This window comes from Homalodisca vitripennis, chromosome 1 (genome assembly GCF_021130785.1).
Source record: "Homalodisca vitripennis isolate AUS2020 chromosome 1, UT_GWSS_2.1, whole genome shotgun sequence".
Lineage (NCBI taxonomy): Eukaryota > Metazoa > Arthropoda > Insecta > Hemiptera > Cicadellidae > Homalodisca > Homalodisca vitripennis.
In genome coordinates, this window is record NC_060207.1 from 117,195,513 (window position 1) to 117,222,752 (window position 27,240).

A 27,240-nucleotide genomic window follows, 5' to 3' on the forward strand; every position below is an offset into this window, starting at 1 on the left:
GAAATAGTGTCCGCACATAGTCCCGCTCCGCGAACTCGTGTGGAATAATCAATGGTACATATCTTTATTGCATATACTGCATATACTGTACATACAACAATGTATAATTTGCATTGCATTCGTCCGTATCTAAAGAGTTATCACTCACGAACAAACATACACCATCGTCTTACTCATACCCATTCATACGTCAATGTTAGGTGAAATTCATGACTGGTTATGTGAAATTTAGAATTCAGTTGTCGTTGCATGAAGCAAAATTTTGCATACAGCAAACTATTTTACTATAATAAAACCAATAATAAAACGAGCTTCTAGCTTTCCTGCCTGTAAATTGCTTTAGCTATTACAAGACAACACAACTTTGCTTCTTAACATCTTAAGCAGGAATTCGTTTGCATGCAATAGTTATTTGTTATTGGTTCCTTAGTATCTTTAGTTTCATTCAGTGTACATCACTGACAGTCTTAACTCGACTCATATTTCAATCAGCATTAAGGACAACCTCAAACACACAGAAGCAGGTAATATTCCTCAACGAAAGTGAAATAATTCTTACGCCTTTTGTATCCGAAATACTCTTTCATTTAATTGGGCTAGCAGAACCAAAGTTTAAGGCCATAAAATCTTTTAAGAACGTAATAAACCTGTTTAGAAACAATTGAAAAACAAAATTCTGAATTCTTGTTTAAGGTAATAACTCTAGCTTAAGTCATTTAAAATAGACAACATAAAATTAGTTCCTCCATTTTGACGCATTTAGTACAGTATAAAAGTAATTCGAGATTTTTATTCAATACACATGTGGGAATTAAACTCCTGCAATAAACATGTCTATGTATTACTACTAAAATTTGTCACGAAAAATTAAAGTTGCTTGTTTAATATTTATACAAAAACGGTAGAACAATCAAGGTGCAACCATTGGTTAAAATAACGTTGTATACGTTAACTTTACTCACCGTTTACCTTTGGCCAACCGGAAAACTGTTAACCACAATGAGTCTGCAATAATAATTTAATAAAACCATAAGCTAGAGCATTACTTATGAAGCAAAATTTATCATAATTATGTTTGTCAATACTTCCCTGGAGAGTTTTCGTTCTAAATTCTGATTTTGTGATTGTTTGACTTAATAAACAACATTTTTAATATTTCTATGCCAATACAATGTTTCACGTATAGTCTTTTTAATACTTGTATATTTTTATAATTATCGATGTGAAAGTTTTCTAGGAAGCGATGACGAAAACCGACCATATAGTGCTGGATGGATAAGTTTTCAGTGCCAGAACAAAAGAGAAATTTAAAAGGCAAGATGCATTTTGACGGAAAATTAGATTTTCAACTCTTAAAAACAATGGATAGTATTTATTTGCCTTCGTAAAATTGGGAATTAAATAAGATTCAAACATCGTAGTGCACACAATTGTGCACCTGATGGGATGATGAGCACACTTCTTCATCTGGATTACACTGGATGGCTGTTGGGTAAATAATCTCCTTTGTAGTCTAGGTGTCTCTGATGGCGAAACGACAAAAAGAGTTCGTCTTCAACTTATTCGTTGCTGACTTTTTTATATCTTTTCATGCGTGGACTCAAGAGTCCAGGGGACAAGTCTGACAGTGTCAGATTTCAGACGCTGAAATGAGCAGAAGGTGAGCTGGAGCTAAGCTTAATATTAAGATTAATTGTTTTGTTTAAGAAATAGATCAAACATTACCAAATATTTAACTAATACAATATTTTCATGTATGGTTAGTGCTCAATAGTGTTTTGTATTATCAGTCACTAAAATTAAGATCTCGTCAATTTTTAAAAACTTATAATTAATTTTATATATACTTTTAGTTAAGAAGCTAACAAAACATTTATGGACTTATAAGATATATGACCAACACAAAACCAATGACCTCTTTAAAAGTCAACTTCAAAAGTAAGTGTCTACTTGAATTTGTTTAATCATTTGACAATATAATATATTCACAATAGAGTCATATTTGTCAAACCCGATTATATTTTATAATTACATAAGATTTGGCCATACTTCTGGAAACAGTAGAAGTATATTAGGTGTCCAAATAGTATAGTTCCTACCTTCACATCCAATCCTTCTGCAGTCAGTTTGTTAATATATGCATGTTCTATAAAGACTCTTAAAGAACAGAACATAACCTGAGTAGAACATTAAAAAACTATTACAAGAGTAATGGCCCTCAGGAGTATTTCTTATACAGGTGTAAAAAGTGTACCCGAGACAAAAAAGACTGTACCTTTCTCGTAGCTATTGCTTAAATCAAATCGCGATTAAGATATTCAATAAATTACAAGAACCTGTTAGTATCCCAGTCCAGTCATGAAAAATATTCTAAAAAACTCTACAAAAACTTGACAGTTCAACAATCATCACGCCAACTATTGCGATGCCACAATACCGGTGCCACATATGTATTGTCTCAAGGAAGGTCATAGATACATATAAGCTATCGTGTCCCTTTATGAAAAAGATTTAATTATTATAATCTGTCCCCATAACAAAAGTCAAACGAAACAAACAAGCTACGTCTTCTTCAATTCAACAGTTTCACAACACAGGAAATGCCATGTTAAAAGTCGGTTCTAAAATACGTTTATAACACGCTCTCGAGTTGTATCCCTAAAGATCACCGGAAAGATCCAAAACAGTCGACGACGAAGAAGCTCAAAACGGACTCTTTACATAGTTTCGTAATCAGAGACTACACACAAATGTAATCAAAATGAAGTGGTGTTATAATTGTTTCATCAGGTACACAATTGAGTGCAATACGATGTTTCTGAGACGATATCAAATAACGGTGGAGCAACCGAGTTTTCTACACATAACGTAGAGCAATGGTTGGAAGGGTTGATTCAATAAGAATGTTAAGTTCAGCTCCATTTCACCATCCACTTAGTACAGCGTCTGAAGTCTAACGCTGTGACAGATTTGACTCCTGGAATTTGACTTCTAGAATCAACGTCTATCTGAAGAGATCCATAACATTCGGTGACGATGTTAATGCTCAAAACGAACTCTCTATATCGTTTCGACATCAGATAGACCTGGACTATAAACTAATCAACATGAAGTGGTGTTTTCATCAGGTTCACAACTATGTTTTGTTGGAAATGATGAGTACTATCAACCACAGAAATCTGTGACACCACTTTGTGAACACTCTATATATAATATCTTATTTACTAGCTACCAAAACATCATGAATTATAACTCAATTGAAAGAACAGTTTGTGTAATCAAATCCTGATCCTGTTACTTATGTGATTAATACTATTCCATTGTTGGAGTAATTCTCTTTTTATCCTATAAATTTAATGAAATCTACTCTAGTTTGTAACTATTATGTACGTTTGAAGAGTCTGAATAGGTTATTGCCTTCATATATATTCATACTTTTAGGTACAATACTTTCCAGAACGAAATTCTGCCTCAGTAGTTGTGATCATAAAAAACATATCCTCGCCTTTTTACCATTTCCTCTGCATATTCTATTGCTATTACCCATGCATTATTATGTTAAACACTTTCAAAGCACGTTTTTTTTCTGATTTGGTATAGTCCTAAAATGGTGCTTTTGGTAATAACAATGAAGTTTTCTTTTACACATCCTTGATTATTTACAAAAGTATAAGAATGAGATAATGTTATCTTAAATGCTGGGCCTCTACGAAGTTTTTCTGGATTCCAGATATCTGATAGTGATATGTCCCAATATGAGTAATGGGATTTTTTGCTGATTGACAGGAACTGATTAAACGGCAAAAATCCATAATCCTACCAATACAAACTACTTTAAAATGTTTGTAATGTATGCAAATTAAAAAAGCAAATAAATAATACAACACTTAATTATTACCTTCCTTGGTTCTTATTTTGGGAAGATTCAGAAATAGAACATAACTTTATGCAGAATAAGATTTTATACACATTGTAACGAACATTTATTCAAATTAACGTTGTAAATTGAAAATTATGTGAAATTGCAATCAATGTCTAACCCATGGTGGATCTCTTGATTTGGAATGAAATCCGTATGTCCAATACAGATAAAATTGGTTTGAAAACTGCAAAAGGAAAACAACAATGTCCAATAAATGTTTTAAACGTTTTAGTGAGTCGTGTAATGTTTATTGATGATTTGATCTCTCCCCCTAGCTAACTATGTTCGCAAAAAAAAAAAAAAAAAAAAAAAAAAAAAAAAAAAAAAAAAAAAAAAAAAAAAAAAAAAAAAAAAAAAAAAAAAAAAAAGAGAAAATACAATATATTGTAGAGGTTAGGATAAGCATATGACATTTTCAATAATTTTGAGTGTGCCTGAATTTAAAATATTTTACCAATTTTAAGTTAACTCATATGTTTGTATAATCCTATGAGAATACCCTTAAAAGAGCCTTTCTTTGATCTAAAAACGAATACTTTGTTTCACTGGATAGTGCAGCTTTAATTACCGTACTTGCATGGTTTTGCAGACGAAAGAGAAGTCGGTGTGCCTACATGTGTACAGCATTATGTACATAGAAATATTAACTTAAAGTAAATTGATTGGCTGTAAAATTGTGGGTTGTGCCCTTTAAACGTTTTTACATATTAAAAAAATAGCCACCACGATTTTTAATAAGCTCAGCGTTTAACGGATTCATTCCACCAGTTAATTGATGAAATCATAATTCGGTCTTTGTGTATGTCCGTATTTATACACAATGCCTTTCGAAAAAGTTAGCTTGAATGGAAATTCATTTTGAAACTCTACTCCTACTACCTTTATATCGAAATTATACGCTAAATGAGAAAAATCAGTCCATTGGGAATTACTCTTCAGAGCCATACTGTCCACTATGGGGTGAAAGCGAAGCTTCCTACATTTACCCAAGATCTGACGTGCATTTATGTTTTTAAAATTTATCATTCGAGAAGACATTCAGAAGTAAATTTTGTATGTTTTGTTTATTTTATCTTCATGGACAAATCATAATCATAGTCTAAATAGTTTAGTAAAGTCATCGACTATAGAGATGTCTGTTCTATGTAGAATATATCATATAATATAGAATAAATAGAAATATATATCTGTACAATAATTGGAAATAGAATTTTCTCTTTGGCAACTGTGCTATAATCAGGCAAGTATGTTACAATCTTAAAAAATGAAATGTTCACCAGAAACCCAAACTGTTAAAAGTAATAATTTTATTAGGGTTTATTTATTTTTACTGTGATAATAACTCTAGCAATAAAATTATGGGTTCCCAGCCTGTAGTATATCTTATAGGTTTCTTAGTAGTCAAAGATAATGCATCCACGGTCGGACATGGACCATTGAAGGATTCCCTTAAGTGATTTGGGATTTGACGATGTAACTGTTGGATCATGCTCGCACTCATGACTCAGCTGTCAGAGTCTGCACTCAGAATTCAGCACTTAGTGGCGTAGCTAGGTCTAGATTTTAGGAGGTTACATCCTTCTGAAGAGCAAGTACACCACACCCGGTATAAATTTGAATAAATCTAAATATGAATGAATTTAACAGATCTAGTTCAAAGTAAAATATTTTACTGCTGTATTTAAAACAAGCTGAATTGCTGTTATCTGTCTGTTATGCCATTTTGTATTGTTAGGGCTCATGAGTGAGTTCTATCCATAGAGCACAGAATAGAAATTCTGTGCTCTATGGTTCTACCCCGCTAATCCTTAGTTACGCCACTGTCAGTGTCACTGGAAGTCTGTTCAGTAGAGCAGAGCAGCTAATAGTTGCTACAAAAGTGTATGCGCCTGACGTCAACATTGTTGCAATGGCAAGTGACGTTATTCCTGATAGCCTACTACACTGTTCGTAAACTAAGGATAATGGAAAGTGGTTGAGGTTATGGTGTAATGACTTAGTTTCATTTGTTTTTAAACGCACTTTATTAATAGCCAGCTAGATTGATAGATGATTTAGTTCCTCAACTTCCCAAAAATTTCAAACAAAAAATAGTAATGCCAAAGTGATTAATCGAGTTTATAAATATGTGACATCGAGTATATAACCTCCTTGAATGATATGGGTAAGAGAAGGTTGTTTTTATTCCATGCATCTTTTCTTAATAAGTAAGTAGGATTCCCATCGATAACACATTGCAATTTCAAGATGTGGAATCCTTAATGAAAGGTTAAGAAATTTAACAAGTTGAGTATTATAACATTGAGCATTAGGCCAGGTACCAATAAAATTGAATGCTAGAATAGCAAGCCTTTATATATGTTGTTACTATATTCTTTTCATCCTGAAAAAATATGAATAAGTTTGTGTGTGTTGATACAAATAACATAAAAAAATTCTAATTTAGGTATGAGGACCTACTTTTTCTCGTGTGCAGTAACATTTTGTTATGTTCTATTATTCTAAGTTACTTGTATGCTACATGACTGATTTGTATGTGTGTAATCTTTTTTACTTTTACTTTCCAATGGTTATTAGGGCTACAGGATAATAAGCGGCCACCAACACAATCGGATTCTAACTATCGATACTATCGAATACGACATTTTACCTATAGATATTCATAAATAATCATTGCCAGCTTTCTTTATTTAGACTAGTGACGTCATAACCAGCTGTTGCTAGTGACGTCATTACCAGCTGTTGTTATTTCTTAGGTATCAATTTACATTAAAGTGACCATGGAAAGGTATGTGGGTCAATCCATTTCAAATCACCCAATAAAAATAAAATTTGTTGCTCAACATTTTTAATTTGCTTAATTTTTTTATTATGAGTTCCCTATGGGTAGACAATCACAAAACACTATTTGAAAAAATTTTACAAACCATAGTTTTTTCCTGGCGGCCATTTCAAAATGGCGGTTTTGCAGAATTTAGTAAAATACGCGGTTTGCAAAAAGTTTAATTGCCAAGCTATTTTTAAAGATATCAGAATAATCCAAAAACCAGTGTGTTCAGCATAAAATGAACTTCAATTTGACATTATAATAATGTTTCTTTTGTGCAAGAAAGTCAGTCAAAGTTGTTCTGCAAAATCTCGGAAGAAAATCATCAATTGTTACTTTTTAAGACCATAAAAGTTTAAGAAGGAAAAGAGACTCACTACTAATATTTTATTTCTTTGTTGAAAACTAATATAACTACCTACTGAAAAAGTTTTAGCCCTGAGAATGCTCTCCTTTTTTTTCTAGAGCTTTTCAAAAATGGCCGAAAGCCTAATAATGTCAATTTTCTAGGGTTAATAACTAAAAAGGGACTGAATGAAAATAAATGAAAATTTTACAGAATGTTCTTTATACAAATAGGAATATCTCATAAAAAAATTATGACTGAGACTTAACTAAATTTAGAGATATACAGCATTGAATTTCAGTTAAACGTGCTACCCTTTTTCTCGCTTGTGCGGTACCAAGTTAGCAAACAAGGGCTTGTTTAAATCATTATGTTAACAATAAACTTATATTTAATGCTCAAAAAATTATATTCCTTATTTAAACCTACTTAGGATTTACAATAAAAATTATTTAAAACCAGAAAATAATGGTATAAATAAACAATACTCATAACCACAAAATACCACTTGCGCACTTTAGGAAAAATAATTTGCTTAGGTCTATTATACTGTCAAAATGTATATGCATTTCAATTTATGTTCTAAAGTATAATAGGTACTTTGGGATTATACCGACCACACCCAGACATGAATCGTTATTTCATATTTCGTTTCTACTGATTACTAGATTAGCGTAGAACAATATTTCGTCCATATAAAACAGGAATTGTCTTATCGCAAACCCCTCCCCATCCTCAGACAGAGGTCAAAGTCGAGCGTCTAGTAGATAACGTGATTGCAGAGTCTCGCCGCCCGTTCAGCTGGTGCATCGCTTTGTTGTACTTCCGTGTTTTACCTCTACATTTCTCCAAACACAAAATTTCAACAAAAACAAACATTTACCAAACTAAACTCTTTATTAAAAAAACACTAAAAACTTGTTTTTATTCTTGATCACATTCCGCCACCCAAAATGCGAGTGCCTCCGGCCATCAGCGCGGGCATTGACAGCACCTTCGGTGCTGCCCCGCGCTGATGTCGACGAAAGAAAAACATCCCTCGAGATAGTACCTATCAGTAAAATATCAAATTCTAGAGGGGCTAATCAGAAATATAAATTGAATTGTAATGGAAAGGCAATTATGTACCGTGCAAATCACGTGATGCCGCGCGGCCTGCCGTAATCAGGATTCTCGAGAAAGATAAGATAACAGCGATCACAATACCTGGAAATGCTTGTAAGTTTGTAATTTTGTAATTGAAGAGTTGTTTTTTCGTTCTATCATGTTTGTTTCTATAAATTTCTATTTTTGTGTTCTTCATACTAGTGTGGTCGGTATAATCCCAAAGTACCGTATAATATTATTAAATACATTTTATAAAATACATGATGTAAAAATATATGTTAGTACCTGAGGAATATTTTAAAATAGTAACTCATAATCTTACACAGTGAGAACAATAGGTAAGAATTATAATTCTTCAACTTAACTTACCGATACAATTTTTGTACTACACTTGCATACTGTATCCACATAATATTGTTCTTCTGTGCATTTAGATTTAAAACATTGTTTTCAATTACTTATTGGCTGCAATTTTCATCAGCGAATTAAATAAAGATGATAATTCATTACATAGTTTCTCATTTATTCCCACAACATTTTTTCCTATAAATGTGGTTGTATTTGTCTAAATACTTATCTTTGTGGTAGTGGCAAATATTAGTAATTTCTTTCGAAATTCTTAATTTTAGCAAACATTGTTCTTCAGCTGATAAGTCACTCACCTTTTACTATTACTATTTTAAAATATTCCTCAGGTACTAACATATATTTTTACATCATGTATTTTATAAAATGTATTTAATAATATTATATTTTAGAACATAAATTGAAATGCATATACATTTTGACAGTATAATAGACCTAAGCAAATTATTTTTCCTAAAGTGCGCAAGTGGTATTTTGTGGTTATGAGTATTGTTTATTTATACCATTATTTTCTGGTTTTAAATAATTTTTATTGTAAATCCTAAGTAGGTTTAAATAAGGAATATAATTTTTTGAGCATTAAATATAAGTTTATTGTTAACATAATGATTTAAACAAGCCCCTGTTTGCTAACTTGGTACCGCACAAGCGAGAAAAAGGGTAGCGCGTTTAACTGAAATTCAATGCTGTATATCTCTAAATTTAGTTAAGTCTCAGTCATAATTTTTTTATGAGATATTCCTATTTGTATAAAGAACATTCTGTAAAATTTTCATTTATTTTCATTCAGTCCCTTTTTAGTTATTAACCCTAGAAAATTGACATTATTAGGCTTTCGGCCATTTTTGAAAAGCTCTAGAAAAAAAGGAGAGCATTCTCAGGGCTAAAACTTTTTCAGTAGGTAGTTATATTAGTTTTCAACAAAGAAATAAAATATTAGTAGTGAGTCTCTTTTCCTTCTTAAACTTTTATGGTCTTAAAAAGTAACAATTGATGATTTTCTTCCGAGATTTTGCAGAACAACTTTGACTGACTTTCTTGCACAAAAGAAACATTATTATAATGTCAAATTGAAGTTCATTTTATGCTGAACACACTGGTTTTTGGATTATTCTGATATCTTTAAAAATAGCTTGGCAATTAAACTTTTCGCAAACCGCGTATTTTACTAAAATCTGCAAAACCGCCATTTTAAAATGGCCGCCAGGAAAAAACTATGGTTTGTAAAAATTTTTCAAATAGTGTTTTGTGATTGTCTACCCATAGGGAACTCATAATAAAAAAAATAGGCAAATTAAAAATGTTGAGCAACATGACCTGGGTGATTTGAAATGGACTGACCCATGTTCATTTTTTTTTCCTGAAAACTACAATTTTTCCTGAAAACAATATTGAAGAAAAAATTCGTCAGCAACGAAAATCAAAGGAGCTACGATTTTTTTAAATCCTCTGAAAACTCCGTTTTTGACAGTTTCCTATAACTCCGCGTCTGCTCAAACTCAGTATAGCCAGATTTTAAAAACCGATTATCATACCAACAACGAGAAATTATCATACTTTCATATAAAATAATCATAACAAACACATTTAATGAAAAAGTATGTTATGTTCATATAATAAATTATGTTATAATTAACTTTTGGTTTGTTACTTGTATAAATTTGTCAAAAATCTTTCATGGTACGATAATAACTGCCCATCGTGTATGTTAGACTCAGCTTGTATGAAAAGAAGCCGTCTTATCGAGGTGCTGCCTTCTTTAACCGGCTACCAAAAGACCTACAGAAACTACAGGATAAACAGTTCAAGAAAGCACTCTTAGGACCGATCCATATACACCATACAGGAGTTTCAGGACTGGAGGAGGCTATAGAACTGAAACTACTCTCATTATTATTGTTATGACGCAACACTGTACTCAATGTATACCTATGTGAATAAAGATTGATTTGATTTGGTTACCGGCGTATTAAATCAATGAAATTATCGTACCTTTATGATAATTATCGTACCTCTGGCAACACTATCCATATTTGACAGTTTGGTATTACTCCGCGCCTTCTCAAATAAAGAAGGGCCCATTTTGAACTACTGTTGTTCCTCCGCTCAGTAGTGGTAATGGCACACCTTTTGATGCTGACTAATACGTTAACCCTGTCAACGATGCCTGCCCGCTGCGCAGTGCTGCGAACTGCTTGCTCTTTTAGGAAAAAAATTCACTCAAGCTTGCAAAAGTCGAATCCCAGATCACGTGATGCCCCTGCTCCTTAACGCAATAATGTCCGAAAGGCAACAATATAATACAATAATATACTTTCCCCCCAGTTTATATGCACCTGTGATAATAATACTTGGCTATAAATGCCCAACCCATGAAAATAAAGTCCATTTTCCATGGTCACGCTAATGTAAATAAATACCATTTCTTATTTTTATGTAGGAGGAGGCTAGTGACAACAACAAGAACAACGGTGATGAATATGCAGATATCGGCTCAAAATGTTTTTATAAACACAGAGCAATGTTCTAAATGGTTACAAGATAATGACCTTGTTCCTTTAAATATGAATTGTCCAGATTTTTATTCACAAGATGAAAACTAGAATTAACCCTTTGAGTGCCGCAGCGTCTACATAGTAGATGTTGTGAAATGTGCATAAATTGCCGGCATCTACCCAGTAGACGATTTTTATTTAATTAATATCACATATAATTTATTTTTGTTTTGACAAATAACTTATTTCACGGCAATCTACAAGTTTCGAACAATCGATTGTGATTGATTTTTATTGTTCACCGCCCCCTTGTAGTTATTTGCCATCAGAAAAAAAAAAAAACAGATGACGCAATAGTTGGTCAGCTGCTACTTGTTGCCATTAACTACACAGTTTCATTTGTTGTGTGTTTACATTGTGCTAGTTTCGTGTGTTTATGCTGAAAACTGTTGTTATTACTATTCTGCAATTGTGTTTAGTAAAACTTACAATGCATTTATAAACTTCTTTTTTCGTGTTTAGTGACGTATATTTTATTGTTGGATTGGTGATGAAGTAAAACGCAAGTTCCAATCAAACTATTGATTTTAGGTGAAGTAAGGTTATATTGTAGGCCTGTGTATATTTTTATATACTTTTTATATAATTAGTATTTTACAGTCGTCTTACTTCATTGAGTGAAATAGGATAGTTATAATATTGTTTCTAAACTTTTGACAAACTTGAACAAAAATTGCTTTTTGTTGTATTTTGTATATATTGCAGTATCTGGTTAAATATTACTGTAACACACCATATTATGCATGATTTTTGTTCAGTTTTTCATGCTCTTTCATATGGTATAGCTAAAAAAAAATTTAAAAAATATTGTATAAATAAAATTTTAGTTCAAACTTGAAATATATTTTTTTTCATTTTTTAGTTTTTTGTTATAACCTATATTCTTTTTGTGTAAATAAAAATAAAATTATAATATTATATGGAAAAAATACCTTGTTTTATAACACACAAACTAAAAAAAAAATTATTCAAATCGGTTGAATAGTTTTTTTTAATATAGTTTTTTCCACACACGCTTGCAAAACAGAAGGAAATGCTCCGGCAATTTATGCGTATGACTTGGGAAATATGCCGTGGCACTCAAAGGGTTAAAGGTGGAAATCAAATAGTGTTTCACTGCAAGGAAAGTAAGAACAAACATGACGTATCTAAAAACGATCTTGAAAAGACGTGTTTTGAACATTCTAAATTTGGTATTATGAATATAATGAAAAATTATGTACTATTTTAGTTGAAATAAAACAAACTAGGCTATTACTTTTTTATTAATGAATGTACTTTGGACGGCATCATACCTGCAGATATATACCATTTCCGATTGCAAACCCATATTGTTCTTTGAAATATCTATTATGTTATTTGTTCTGACATTTTGCGTTCAGTCTTTTGGATGGTCATGAACATCGATGATTCCAATCATTCGATAATCATAATCCGATTTTGTTGGTGGATCATACTGCAGCCATTATTCGTATATCGAGGGCCCTTGGGATATCCTTGATCCAGGTACTGGTGATGATCGTTGCAGCGACTGTGTATCACTCTCAATAAGTGCTCACCAACACAATCGGATCATGATTATCGAATGATTGGAATCATCCTACATAAACGAAATAACAACAGCTTGATATGACGTCACTAGTCTAAATAAAGAAAGCTGGCAACGATTATTTTTTAATATCTACAGGTCAAATGTTTTATTCGATAGTATCGATATTTCAAATCGATAATCATAATCCGATTGTATTGGTACATTTTTATTTCTGTAACACGTGTTTATTGGCTCAGATGAAATGATGTACCTCTTCCTTGTGGGGTTGTTATGGGGAGTGACTAATCCATTGATAAAGAAGGGGTCTGCTGGAGTCTCTAAAGTTGAAGGAGGCAATGTCTTTGTCAGATTCTTCAAGGACATCAAGTTTTTTGTTACCAACTGGAAGGTATGATCATTTAAACTACAATTATAATTTCATTTTCTTATACCTTTTATGTTCAGTTAGGCTAACTGTTAGATCCTTAGTTGCAAAATTTCCTCCTCTCTCTCTCCCTTATTAAAATAGAAATGACTTTGTGCTTTTTATATTAATTTTCTAATTTGGTAGTTTATCAAATTTTACAATATCAGTTTACAAGCTTCAAAACAAGTTTAGACATATTGACTAACAGTTTTTTCTTAAGTAAGACTTAACAAGTCTGGACACTTTTGAAATATAAGTGAGAACATGGTAGATTTTGTAATATACTGATTTTGTGGCAAGTTAACTTTGCCATATTACAAATAAGCACAGTATTTAATAATGGGAGTCATATCATATTATGTTACTGTCAATTGTGATAGAAAATGTGCTATTTGTTGGCCAACTTGTTTGAGACAAATATGATGAATTCGTGGCATATGAAACCAAGCTGTTTATAAATTAAAAAATATTTATTTTGGTATTGTCCAGAGGCCACATGTATGGAACAGTTTCTCTTACTAGGCCCCTAAAAATTTTCATTATTAAAAATAAAGGACTTTATTTGACTTACTGTGAAAATTGCATGCCATTATGACAATCGGTTCTTGTTTTCTGCCTTCCAAAGGGAGCGATGTTGGCAAGAAATAGACGACTCTGTCCTTATCTACTTTCTTGTTATTACTAGGTTTAGATTAGGTTATCATAAATATGTTATAAGTAGTACCAAAGTTAAAGATAACCTATACAAGCGCTCACGGGATCTGAGCTTGAATTTGTGTAATATAACTTATCTGCAGGTTTTCCTTTTTTCGCTAAACATGCAGGGTAACCAATAATAGACTGATGGCTAGGGTTATATAGACATATTTGATCGTACTTTCCTGACCTAAGATCACGTCCCAGATCGTCCAAATTTACCCCACTTCTGGTGAAAAAAAAGAACATCCATCGAGATAGTACTTTAATTCGGCACTTACTCTACCATAGCAAAAATGTAAGAGAATGCCAGAGAATGTTATATAGGTAATGGCCTACAGATAATACCAAAGTACCATTATTAGTTTTCTAGATATAAAAACGTAACTGAACTATAACTACAATTACTAAATACTTATAACGTTATTCGGTTTGACATTTGATTTTGTATTATTTGGTAGTTTATCTAGTCTGTGTAAAAATTCTGTCAATGCTCCAATAAAGAGCAATCTTGTTGTTCGCTTATAGAAACCTCTTTTTTTTACACAGCAATCTTTTGTTCATACGTGCACTAAGTTATCTATTGGTTTTCTTGTCGCCTTGTTGTTTGCTGATTTCCATCTAAATCCTAATGAATACTTCGCTATTAAATAAAGTTTTTGGACTTCTAAAGTGTTTTGATGTTAAATAAAGTCTTTTATTTTATATTTTGTTGCCGAAAATTTAGGTTTAGATTGTCTGCACTTGATAACCAAATTTTTGCTGCAGTGGCATTGATATGTAATTAACCTTAATTCAAGCTCAGATCAAGTGAGTGCTTATAAATGTCAACTTTAACTTTTTGTAGTTATAATACGTATGTATGTAGAGCCTCATAACAAATAGTATGTAAGCACAGAGTGGACCTCCTCGCCGACATCTCTTTCTTTTGGGAGGTAAAAAACAAGAACTGATCGTCATGATAACATATAATTTTCACAGTAATTAAAATAAAATCTGTTCTGTCTAATAATGTAGTTTTTTCAGGTCCCTAGTAAGAAAAACTGTTATAAAAATAGTGACCTGTGGATAATACCAAAGTACCTTTATGTAATTAGAATGAATGATATAATTACAAGTTAACCATACAATATTAAACTTACTGTTATATTTATTTAATTTCATTCTTAACCAAAATGTTTTGGGTGCAAAGAACAAATATAGTCAGCATAATTAATTTTTGTTTTAGCAGAAGAAAAATTAATTTATGTATAAAATGTATTTTAGAGACTAAAGGACCACTAGTAGATTTTGTTGTATGCGTTTGACTTAATACTTTACTCCATTGCAATTCGGTTTTTTCAAATATTAGTGAGTTTTATGCCTAAATAAACCAAAAAATGATAGAATGAGTGTAGCACCAACACAACCTTTACTCCTAGTGATGAAAATATACTATGAAATTCTAGTTGTAGGAGACCTACCTGCATAGACTAAAAAAGTTTAAACTGAAGATTAGTTGGTATGTCTTGTTGATAACTCTCAACCTCAAAATAATTTAAGCTCATAATCTTAAAATTTGACGACAAGTGGTAAGCATATTTATAGTTGTCTTTCCATTTGGACGTCAGAAATCTAACACGAGAAGCTTGGTAGTAAGATTTAAAAGACAGTTTTCCAACTCTTAACTTTTAAACAAGAGTATACGGGTGTGTAAAAAGAGTGGTGTAGCTTCTTGGTAACTTTTAACGAATCAAGCAAAACAGATCAGTTGACTTCTTTAAGAAAAAACGTTTGAACACAACAATTGTGCTAACCATACAACTGTTACCCAGCAGGGATCACTTCTGGCTGGTTTATACCTTCCAGTTGAACCCACCACTGGGCATAGCAAAAACCGATGTGTCACTTCAATCTGGGCAAACTTATGGATGTCCAGGAGCGGCACATCACTAACCGCCTATGTCGAGATTCTGGGGTTCATGGGCAATTCGATAGGTCTAGTCTACTGTGGGAGATGACTGTTGGAGTTTATTCCCTAACCTCAGAGGTTCTTGGTAACCTCACCAAGGGTATGCCACCCCCTGCCTATTTTGACTGGAGAGGCTGGTTCAGAGCTGGCCTCCCCTTCTTCCAGGGGGACATGACTTTGAGATGTAGTGCCCTAATTCTTCCTCATGGATCTCGATAGGAGGCGGCCCCTACTCCCTAACCTTACCCATCCTGAATCTCCTGTCACTCCGGAAGCAGCGAAAAAAAAAATTATTGGAAATGTATTTTATGAAAGGAGCAAAGCGCACTTAATAACAATCATAATGATTTTAGAACAGCCAAATTTATTGCTAAACACGACAGACCATGCAATGACCACTTTAGCCTTTTTGTATGCAAAAGTAAAATGGTGTAGGTGTCATATTACATTAAAAAAAAATTGTAATGAAAATAAGCCAGGAATTTATTAATTAAAAAAGGATTGTAAAACAAATTTTAGAAGTGACTAGTAAGTTAATACTTTGATACATAAACCAAAAAGTCTTGGAAGCAAAAGCATGTTGATAATATATCATTTAACATGTGAATTCGGTAAAGAGATGCCCCACATATTTTATTCCTCAATCTTATTGAGCTGTCTGATCAAATGCAAGTCTCGTAAAGAGTCTCCTTGATTGCTTAAGAAAACATTTATAGAACAAGCAATGTACAGTTTGTCAATAAGTTGTCATCTCTTGGATTTTTATCTGTAACATACAACATTATGTGTTCTATGCAAGTAAACTTATAGAGAGAAGTGTCAGCTTTAGAGGCTAAGAGAGAAAAGAACTATTAATGAAGTTATATTTGCTATTGTTCCATGCTCAGAAAATAAAATTACTTCAACAGACAATCATCAACAGTTGTTGACAAGCGTCGTAAACAACTTGTAAAAAAGAATGTTTTCAACGGTTTTGAACCATGAATCCTGTTTGTTGAACACAATGTTTTATAAAACGTTTATGAATCACTGTTAGATGAATTAAAAAGTTTGGATCATATAACCTACTAGAATTGTATAGAACAAACCTATAACTCTTGGTTTTTTTACAACAGCATGTACGAGGTTTGTTCAAAAAGTATCACGAATTTTGAATTTTCGCGGGTTACGTATATTCGAATTTTGATTTTTTTGTGGCGTTATGTTGGTACATATGTCTCTCACTTATTTTGACAATTTCGGTCATTTTGAATGTTCAGTTAATTGTTGACTGCTTTGATTGCACGTGTTTTGGTTCGTCTTTGATTTTTACCTATTAAAAAAAATGGAACAAAGAAACTGTATTAAATTTTGTGTGAAAAACGAAATTAAGTGCGTGGATGCATTCCGAATGTTGACTGTGGCATACGGAGAAGCTACTTTGGACAAAAGCAACGTTTATCGGTGGTACAAAATGTTTTCAGAAGGCCTAGAAGATGTGAACGACGAAGAGCGTGCCGGACGCCCGAGCACTTCAACAACAGACGAAAAAATTGATGAAGTGAAGAAAATGGTATTGGCCAATCGTCGAATCACCGTTAGAGAAATTGGTGAGGACCTAGGCATATTGATTGGCTCGTGCCATTCGATTTTAATCGATAATTTGGGCATGAGACGGGTCGCCGCAAAATTCGTACCAAAATTGCTCAATTTCGATCAAAAACAGCATCGCATGAACATTGCTAATGAGATGTTGGAATCTGTCCGCGACGACCCGAATTTGCTCCAGAGGGTCATAACTGGTGACGAATCGTGGGTTTATGGTTATTGTGGAAACCAAAGCTCAATCATCTCAAAGGAAGCTGCCGCACGAACCAAGACCGAAAAAAGCACGCCAAGTTCGGTTGAATGTGAAAGTTTTGCCTACAGTTTTTTTCTATTGCTGGGGCGTGGTGCATCATGAGTTCTTGCCACATGGTATAACGTTGAATAAGGAATATTACCCGCAATTTGCGCGAAGCAATCCGCCAGAAACGCCCGAATTTGTGGAAAGACAAAAATTGGCTTTTGCACCACGATAACGCCCCTTCTCACACATCGCTGCTTGTACGCGACTTCTTGGCCAAAAACAACATACTAATGATACCGCAACCACCGTATTCCCCACATCTGGCCCCCTGTGACTTTTTCTTGTTCCTGAAAAAGGAGGCCCATGAAAGGACGATGCCCAAGATAGAGACTGCATCAAAGGAGGAGCTGAACAAGATTCAAAAAAATTATTTTTTGAAGTGCTTTGAAGATTGGAAAAAACGTTGGCACAAGTGTATAATATCCCAGGGGGATTACTTTGAAGGGGACAAAATAGATATTCACGAATAAATAAATAATTTTTGAAAATACACAAAATTCACTATACTTTTTGAACACACCTCGTAATTTACACAACTTTAAAATACAAGAAAGTATTATTAAGTTGTCCTGTGTACTTGTTTATATGACTGCTTGACGGTTTAAAAGGTGATCTGTTATTGTACATATACAATCCTAGTTAGTGCACTCTTTTATCTTTACAAAATTCTGATATCTTATTCACATCCTACACTTTTAATACAAATTTTTACGTAATGTTAATGATTTTTTATTTCAGTGCATGATCCCATTTCTGGTCAACCAAAGTGGCTCAGTTTTGTATTACTTCACCTTGAAATCTGCAAGTAAGCTCTTCATAATCAACTAACTAAACTACATAGCTTACTACTGTAGATATGTTTTTAATTAAATTATAGCTAAATAAGAGTATCTCAAACTACCTAGATTCAGTAAAAAATCCAGCATTAATTTAGGGAGTTGATTGGCTAGTTTTATTAGTCTATACCATATTTGGAAAAGTAAGTACTGTTAAAAAAAAACTACTAAAACAGTTGTTTACTAATTCCGTGTTGGTTACACCATTTGATGTGAATCTGTGTAGTGTGATTTATTGTAGCTGCTCACCTGTTGCTGCATCTCTTGTAATAGGCAACCAGAACGTTGGTGTACCAATTATTATAGCCCAGATTATCTTAAGTGATGTCCCATTTGTAGTGGATAATTGTTGAGTTTATGTTTATAAATTAATTAATATATTGATTTTCACTCAAACTCAGACACAGGTCAAATAAATTAATCACACTTTTTCAATTTTGAAATGAAAATAATCTTTACTTAAATATCAAACATGAATTCAAATGTAACACTTATGTTATGAGGTCTCAAATAAATTTGGATATTATTTCTGATGTTTAGAAAAGAAAGTCTCCTGTTATAAAATTTTCGTTAAGTGATAATATGCATGATACAAAAATTGTTCGTCAACTCACGACAAACATGATTTCCAGTTGATGTAGTCGCCACATGTTTCAGACGTGAAATGGGTATATACGTTGTTATATGTACAAGACTTGTTCCCAACTGGTAATTTTGCATGTTATTGTGCATCAGTCATCCATCCCCACTCTCACGTGCCATCCCGTTGACCACCGAGGTCGGCTCTTGCCTTAAATGAGTGATCATTGCCACGTGTTCCATTCATGGCAAACACACCACTGTTTAGGTTTTAAATATGTACATCATTCAAACCCCGCCAATATAAGTTACCACCAATACAAATTCCCACTAATATAATTCAGATTAATTTTCTTTATTTATACAATTATGTAAACAATACAATGTAAATTTGTGATCCGTTACATTATGTTCAAAAATCGCACACATTACATTATGATTTTCACAGTCAGCGGCATCAGTAATCACGGCTTATCCAAGATTTGAATATTTGGGGAATATAAAAACCCATCAACTTGTATTTTATGGTGAGAGATGTAGACTGACCTTAGCTTTTTTAAATATTTTGTGATGAATGTTTTGGGAAATGTGGATTTATAAAAATAAATAAAGGGATTTTATTGACCAGAAAATATACACAAATATTTTTCTACCATTATATGCCCCCACCACTTACTTAATTAATTGCATAAAGCTCAATCATCACCTATTATGCTATGACTGATAATGTGAACAAACAGATATTATTTAGCATTATTCCAATCTCATGTGAGTGGCGCTCGTTTCGAAGAGTACCTCCGAATTGGATTCTAGTTGTAATGAAATCCCAAAGCTTAAACCACGCAGTGAATATAAATTGATTAGGCAGTGGATAATACCAGATTTACATAAATGTATAATTTTGTTGTTGCAGATTTTGGAAACATGGTGTCCCATTAGTAGGATAGATACTAAAGTAGATTTACCAATCCTTAATTAATATGCAGTGATATTTTTTTTTTAAATTTTGTTTCTTAAAACTTTTTGAAATAATTGATAAAACATAAGATTTTATTTTATGCCCAGTACGAAATAGAATAACAGTCTCTTTCAGAAGATTTCATTGTTTTCATATGGTTTAAACCCCCCTGGACCTTTGATGAATACAAATAGGCCTTCTGCTAAATACAAAACAATTTGTTACAACAAAAAGTTAAAAAAATATTATTTGCATTCCAAAATATTTTTTCCTAGGTTCATAAATAAGTTATGAGCTGTTTAAATTTGAACAACTATTGTATTGGAATGAAATGGCATACCTAGCTGACCAATGAACTTAGCCAAAATATGTATAAAATCCGTTTTTGCTGTAAGTTTCAACTTGTTTGGGTAGCTATTCTTTCCACAAGACATACTATACAGCATAAATATATATATATATATATATATATATATATATATATATATATATATATATATATATATAAACTTTGAAACTGGATGTGGTCTGAGGGTTTATGTGCCACTTAGAAGTATTACAATAGGCCCATTATGTTAACTATCTACCAGAGATCAATTAGCCCTGGATAACATTACAAGAAAATGATTGTATCCATTACTTCTATTGAAAAAGTTTAAATTACATTTTCCATTATTGATAACAAAATGATTGTTCCTTTCAAAACAGATTTCATTGTTATGTTCCAGATTTAACTTTTGCAGTTCCTATCACCAACTCTGTAGCATTCCTAGTGACAGCAATCACAGGTTGGTGCCTGGGAGAGTCTGCACCCAAACCAAGTAGGTACCACAGTCTTTTGCTACGGAGTCTTAGCTTTAACCATTATAAACATGAGTGGTATGTGGAACAAGATGACTCTTTGAGCTGCAGATTCAATGTTCAATACAGGATCATGTTAGAATCAGTGTGAAAAAATCTGACTTTTGTCTGTAACCATAATTCTATTCACTTTTTTTATGTAATTGACTATACATGTTATGAATGTTAGACATGTTAGACTATACATTGTTCTAAATGTTATGAATGTTATGCACAATGAAGGGATCTGGAAAGTATAAGAGATCCAGTAAAGTTTAAATGGACTAAATTGTGTATAATAACCAGACCAACAAATTAAGATACTCAAGTTGAATTGATTGCGTTGTTCACTCGCTGCACTCAAAAAACTAAATTTGGTCAAAACTAACTGTCACAGCTCAGAACCCATTTGTGTTTGGTTTTTTATGAATTAATTAAGAAACCAAAAACTGTTTTTCGTTAATTATTTGATGAATCCCATTAGGAAAGTATAACACATATGGTATTTTTGAAATTAGTAAAAAATCTATTTTATTTTGATTAAGAAAAAATGGATTGTTGTATTAAAAAATCGACTCAAACCCCTACACCTTCTGCTTGCTGGTCTTATAATTTTTTTTAATAATAATTGTTTTAAACTAGAAGAAATTTTATGCAGACACTAAATAGATATTAACTACTACTGCCTCCATAAACACACACATCATCGTCAGTGATTCTATCAGATTTAACTTTAAAAGAGAAGATAGACTTTGCGTCTATATAAGGACTGAGTGAAGAAATGTTGTGTAGTAAAGCTGGTTTTGAGCAACAATCTGTAGATGCTATCATGCTAAATATTTTGTTGTAGTTGTAATCCATTTGAATCTTTTAGTAATGTTAAATAGTAATCATTGTCTGTGTTAAATGCTGGGTTTCATGGGTATCATATCCATCTTCCTCATTGATTTAGTAATAAACCTTTGCACACTTTTTTGCTGTCACTTGCAATGTATTAGAATTATCTTACTTATTTTATTTTCCTTTATTTTCAGGAACAATTTTAGGATCATCTCTTATTGTCCTAGGAACAGCTTGCTACATCTTCGACAAGACTTAAAGGCTGGACACAACATATGGAATCAATTTCCAATTATATAATATTAATGTACATTCCTGATATGGTACTGTTACAATATTGTTTAAATATTAGAGTTGTTTCTAATTAATTAGTTTTCTGATTACTACCCAATTTTAAAATTAGATTCTTATTGTGTGTTTATCTATTTGACACTTAATACTTGTCTGATAGAAGCTTAATATCATTAAACAATTAATTTAAGTATAAAATTGAATTTTATGCCATTAAATTTCTTAGTTTATGTCTTTTACAACCTTGTGTCTACATTTCACAACCATGTCTTTAGGTTGTGTTTTTCACAGTACTTCATTATTCTATGCAAGTCTCCTACCATGCTAATTTTCAGTTAATTTGGAACAATAAAATGTTGTTTGTATTTAACTTTATATTTATAAATTGACACTGGAAGCATTTTCAAGATAAAAATAAAATAATATAAAATGTGTATTTTGTAAAAAATAAATGCACATAAAACCTGATGGTAAAGATAATACTCGCTTAAGCATACAATAATATTGTTGTAAACCCAATTTATCTAAATAAAGTTATATAAGCTTAAAATCTCTGTAGGAGACCTAAATTTGTGAAGCATATACGCAGTTGGTAGACACTGACCCGTAATATAAAATTGAGGTAACCTATAAAAGTGGGAAAATTCAAGCTGTGAGGCAGCAACTTTAACAGCAATGAATACAACAGATTATCAGAGGATCCTCCTGTAGAACAAATCTAAAGAGTTATCTCACACGACAGATAGAAGAACGGACTGCTCTTTGTCTTTTGACTCTAAAAACAATTTGGTTGATCCTTGGTCAAAGAGGAACTTATTTAATAATTTTAAAGTCTCTAGGAATTTTCTATAAATTGTTATCAGGCAGACAGACACGGATATACAGATTGCCCATACATCTTTTAGCTTCAAAATCAATAGGCTGTTTTCTGGATGGACAGATGGACATGACACGATTTTAAGAAGGCTCTTTCGGGTCCTTAATAAGCTACCAATAGCACAACATGCCAAATTATGTGCATTAATATGTCACCACAACAATAATGACAGTCCATTGACAGTATAAGCCTCAAAATAACCTGAGCTAGGACTATTAGCCATAGTATTAATCGTTACATCTGATGATATTTCAATAACAACAGCTAGGTTTTTCGATACAGCTTGGTTTATTTAAATTAGTATTTCATTTCAATTACAAATTAAATTGGAAGATAACTAAAGTTTTGCCAGAATTTGCCACAGACATCAGCACAGGAAGCAAGTTTGAAACATTAATATTTTTATTATTGTACAGTAACACTGGCAAGTTCATAACAACCTGAAACTGTAAGCTATAGTTGTAAATTTATTAACAACATTCAAATGTGTTCTTACCTGTTACTAGGAGGAAATCCAAATCACTCAACAAACACAACAAGGCCATTATACTACACTGAAGTTAAAAATATAGTTGCTATAATTGTAAACTTTAAGCAATGAAGCTAATTAATGAAGGAACTGTCTCCAGACATTGACTCATTGAAGGGTGAGTGCAAATTTCCTCTGGTCAATACAGTCAACTGCATGTGTGTAATTTGTACAATCCAACGATAGAGAGGGGTGATGTGTGTGTTGATAAGACTGCATGCAACCACCATGGTTATGATTATTCTTGTCTCTCTCTCTCTTTTATTACTCATGGTGACTCAAGTATAACCAACATTTCCCTATAACCTTTTTATAAATAAAAGTATACATAAATTAAAAAAAAACAGGTTTGTGGCAACATAATTCTGAAGAACAGGTTATTTTTATACAATTATTTTTGAAAATTTGTATCATGTGAAATTCAGGATTCAATATTTTCAAATAAGACCAGCAGCATGTAATTTTAATTTTGTTTTATCTTGATAAAACAACAATCCCAAATAACACAATAAATTAGGGACAGTTAACAATCTGTTATGTATGATACAAATGAGCCATACTCAAATGAGCATACTGTAGGAAGTTTGTCAAAAAGGAACTAATAATGTTAGTAAGGTGTAAAATTTTACAATTATGATAATTAAAAGTGGTTTTTTATCATACAAGAGTTGCTTATCCAATAATAATGTAACAAGCTTTTTATATATTTACAATGGCTCTATACAAAGACTAGGTAAATGTCATTCAATATTCTGTGGAATAAGCACAATGACTCATTGTTCACTGGGTCAGAGTTAATTGGTGACACTGTTCAAACATTTTCTATATTCAAGTTAAGAAGTACAAGGGTGAAATAAGATGCTAAATTCTGTGAGGTTTACTTTTGAGTTATGCCTAAACTCTTTTTATGTCACTTTCTTAAAGAAAATACATTTGGATCCTTATTCCTAAGAAGTGCCCTTAAAATAAAAAAAATTACATACGATTTTTTTTTAACAGCGTTATTTATGCCTACCTCCACATCAATTTTAAATTTTTCAAATGTGCAAGTGGGTTTAAATAACTATATGTTATCAATTATTTATATTAACATGTTAATATTGTTTGAAATAAATTATGATTTAAATCAAATAGAGCATGTTTGTACTATGTGTACCGGCTCCATGGAATCAGGCATTTTGTGAAATCATTTATTTATTTTCAAGTTATCCCATTGATACATTATAGACATGTCCTGAAATAGTGTGTTTGTAGAGTTGTCTATGGGAAATCTCTTGCAGAGCCGCAATCGGATATTACACATATACACATGAGGCTACAGCAAAATCACAAATTGCTGATAATTATTAGATCCTCCTTAGAAAAACTGTACTCCTGACCCTTACTCAGGTCAACAGATATTGTGAGATATACAAGAGCTGAATAGTTAAATTGCAAATATTTAAAACTCGTTGTTCTGTAGATACATAGCATGTTGTTCATAAAAATACCTATCATCCATGAAATGGCTACGTTCTGTAACTGAGTTGAGATAATTTACTTTCACCTGAGAGGATGTGCAAGTAATCAAAGAGAGAGTGAGGTACACATTTAGTTTGATAATTTTGCTTACAAAGTGTCACCAGTTTTTATTTATTAGTATGCTCCTAAATTCCAGATTCCAATCTCTAATTCATCTTTCCTTACTCAGAGATGATCAGATAAATTTTTGCATGGCTCCGTGTTATGGAAGAGGGTAATTCAGACATTAGGAGGGTAGCAAACCGATTACTAATGCATCTTAACCTAAAATCGTTCTAAAAGCATAACCTCAGAGTAAATGGTATCAGCAAGCTTTTATGTACTTACTTGGTGCAACTGCCAAATATCTAAAATGATTGCCCTTTGCATGTATTTTAAGAAGGATTTGAGGATTCCAATAACACTCTTAGTAATAGAAACATTTATTTAAGTCTTGTATTAGTTACAATACATTATTTACATAATTCTTTGTTATGAATGAGGAAATGGATATTATTAACATGAGATTAAGGAACCCTCGGTTAATGCGTTATAGTAGTTAATGAGGGCAAACTGAAATGTTAATGGTCTTACATTTTGTTTATATTTCGGTCAATGCTCTTGATTTTGTCATGTTCAAGTACTGGTTTGATATCTTTATCGAATTATTCTTTCAGCTGTTAAAATACTTGAGAATTATAATGATTGTAATGGCGAACAGTTACAACAGTATCATAAATGGATGTTTTGATTGATGGGACTAGTAGTTCATTATTTACAAGCAAAACTAAAAAAAGTATTGTCTTTAAAATAAATTATAATTAAATTATGATATTACAACGATAAGAAACTGAATATCTAATGTGAAACATCTCATTTCAGTCCCAACAAATAGTTAAAATCCATTATTATATCAAAAAGTTCAAGGATTGATTTTCACATTAAATAACACATTTTGATCAGAGTGGTAATAGAATTCACAGTTTAATTATACTAGAATGTATATTTCCTTCACATTTAAGTACTTTTGATGCAGGTTGTGTGTTGAATAAAGAAACTGTAGAGGTAATAGATAGGAGTAGAGTTCTCTCTGTCAGAGATTAGCTCTTAAAAAGATTAAGCTGAAAAGATACTTCTTAAACCTAATATTGCAAATGTGGATAACATTTTAGTCATGTTTCTTGACTAGTTTAATTCTTCCTTTAGTTATGATAATTTGAAAATTGCTGCCTTAAACAGCTTCTTTAAAGTATAGGGTATTAAACGGAAATGTTTCAACAGTCATTAAGGATTGATGTAACAGATGAATTAAAGCTATAATAATTGTGAAAGTTCATCATGTATCCACATAGTTATTTCATACTACTGTAAGTCTTCACGCAAGTTTCATATTCATTTCACACCTTGTTTTTTTTTTATATTAAGTTGTATATTTCCAAACTGATACTGTACGTAAGTTTATCGTATAATATCAAGACAGAGATAGTGTAGTACGTAGAATTTTTCATGATTTGAAAACAAATTTAAGAAACAATAATGATTAACTCGGCTAGAACTGAAAATCATTCATCAAACTTGTTGACAATTCATGTGAGTAGTAATTCATTTAGCTCTTGATGTTTTCCCTTTGAACCAGCCAGAGGATACACGGTTGTCCTTAGGAATGGATAGGGAACGGCCCAGGTCTCTGGACTTTTCCGATGATCTGTCCGAAGTCTTGTGTGTCCTGCCCATGGTCATGGTCGTGTTATCAACCTCATCACGAGGCTCCCGCCGTCCCACGAACACCAAGTTTCCCCGACTTCGCTTCTGGCTCTGGTCCAAACTGTCACTGCTACCTCTCCTGGTCTCCTCATAGTCGATCAGGTTCTCCTTGCTCTTCCTCAGTTCTCGAGAGCTCTTCTTCTTCTCCACCACTCGCTCCTTATCTCTCTTCGGTGCTCGAGGGGGTCTTCCACCGCTGTCATAGTTGACCTGCATCACAACATTTATGGTAATATTGTTATTTGGACTTGTATTTGCTAACATCATTGTAGAAATAATGTGGCTAATACTAGACTGTGTATACTTGTGACCATGTATAGAATATGTAGTGTGTATAATATGTACTAGCAGTTACCCAGGGCTTTGCACGCAATTTCACAGGTTTTGCACTTGTATGAGCTCTTCTGGTTCGAGTGAATTAAATTTCTGACGCCAATGTTGAGTTTGCCATGTTGCCACAATCAAGAAAATACCTCAAAAAGTTTATAATGATGGCCATTGTAATTTACTTTGTTCTTAGTATGTTTTGTTTCATAGTTGATTTTGTTATACAGGGTCATCGAAAAATAATGCCTAGATTTTAAATAACTGTCATAAAAAAACTATTAAA

General features: G+C 32.4%; 2 protein-coding genes across 4 annotated transcripts in view; one reads left to right on the top strand and one right to left on the bottom strand.

Moving 5' to 3' along the window:
• Positions 1 to 5,726: 5,726 nt before the first annotated feature.
• On the top strand, positions 5,727 to 25,923 carry LOC124370183 (transmembrane protein 234 homolog). 3 transcript variants are annotated; one of them, XR_006923165.1, is made up of 6 exons: positions 5,841 to 6,086; positions 12,912 to 13,063; positions 18,355 to 18,421; positions 20,718 to 20,810; positions 21,864 to 21,992; positions 23,344 to 25,923. XR_006923165.1 is itself a non-coding variant. In XM_046828485.1 (5 exons), exons 2-5 carry the CDS (start codon positions 12,917 to 12,919, stop codon positions 21,926 to 21,928), a joined length of 372 nt encoding a protein of 123 aa, XP_046684441.1. In that variant the 5' UTR covers positions 5,727 to 5,834; positions 12,912 to 12,916; the 3' UTR covers positions 21,929 to 22,037. The 3 variants fall into 3 exon arrangements, 2 of the variants coding, with proteins under 2 accessions (XP_046684441.1, XP_046684432.1); XM_046828485.1 differs by lacking the exons at positions 5,841 to 6,086; positions 23,344 to 25,923 and adding an exon at positions 5,727 to 5,834 and having other exon boundaries at positions 21,864 to 22,037; XM_046828476.1 differs by lacking the exon at positions 23,344 to 25,923 and having other exon boundaries at positions 21,864 to 22,037.
• LOC124370176 (trichohyalin) overlaps positions 25,294 to 27,240 on the bottom strand; it is a 109,241-nt gene continuing 107,294 nt past the window's right edge. The window contains exon 10 of the mRNA XM_046828470.1: positions 25,294 to 26,840. Coding sequence (XP_046684426.1) covers positions 26,469 to 26,840 — 372 coding nt within the window. The 3' untranslated portion in view covers positions 25,294 to 26,468. The remainder of the gene's footprint in view (positions 26,841 to 27,240) is intronic.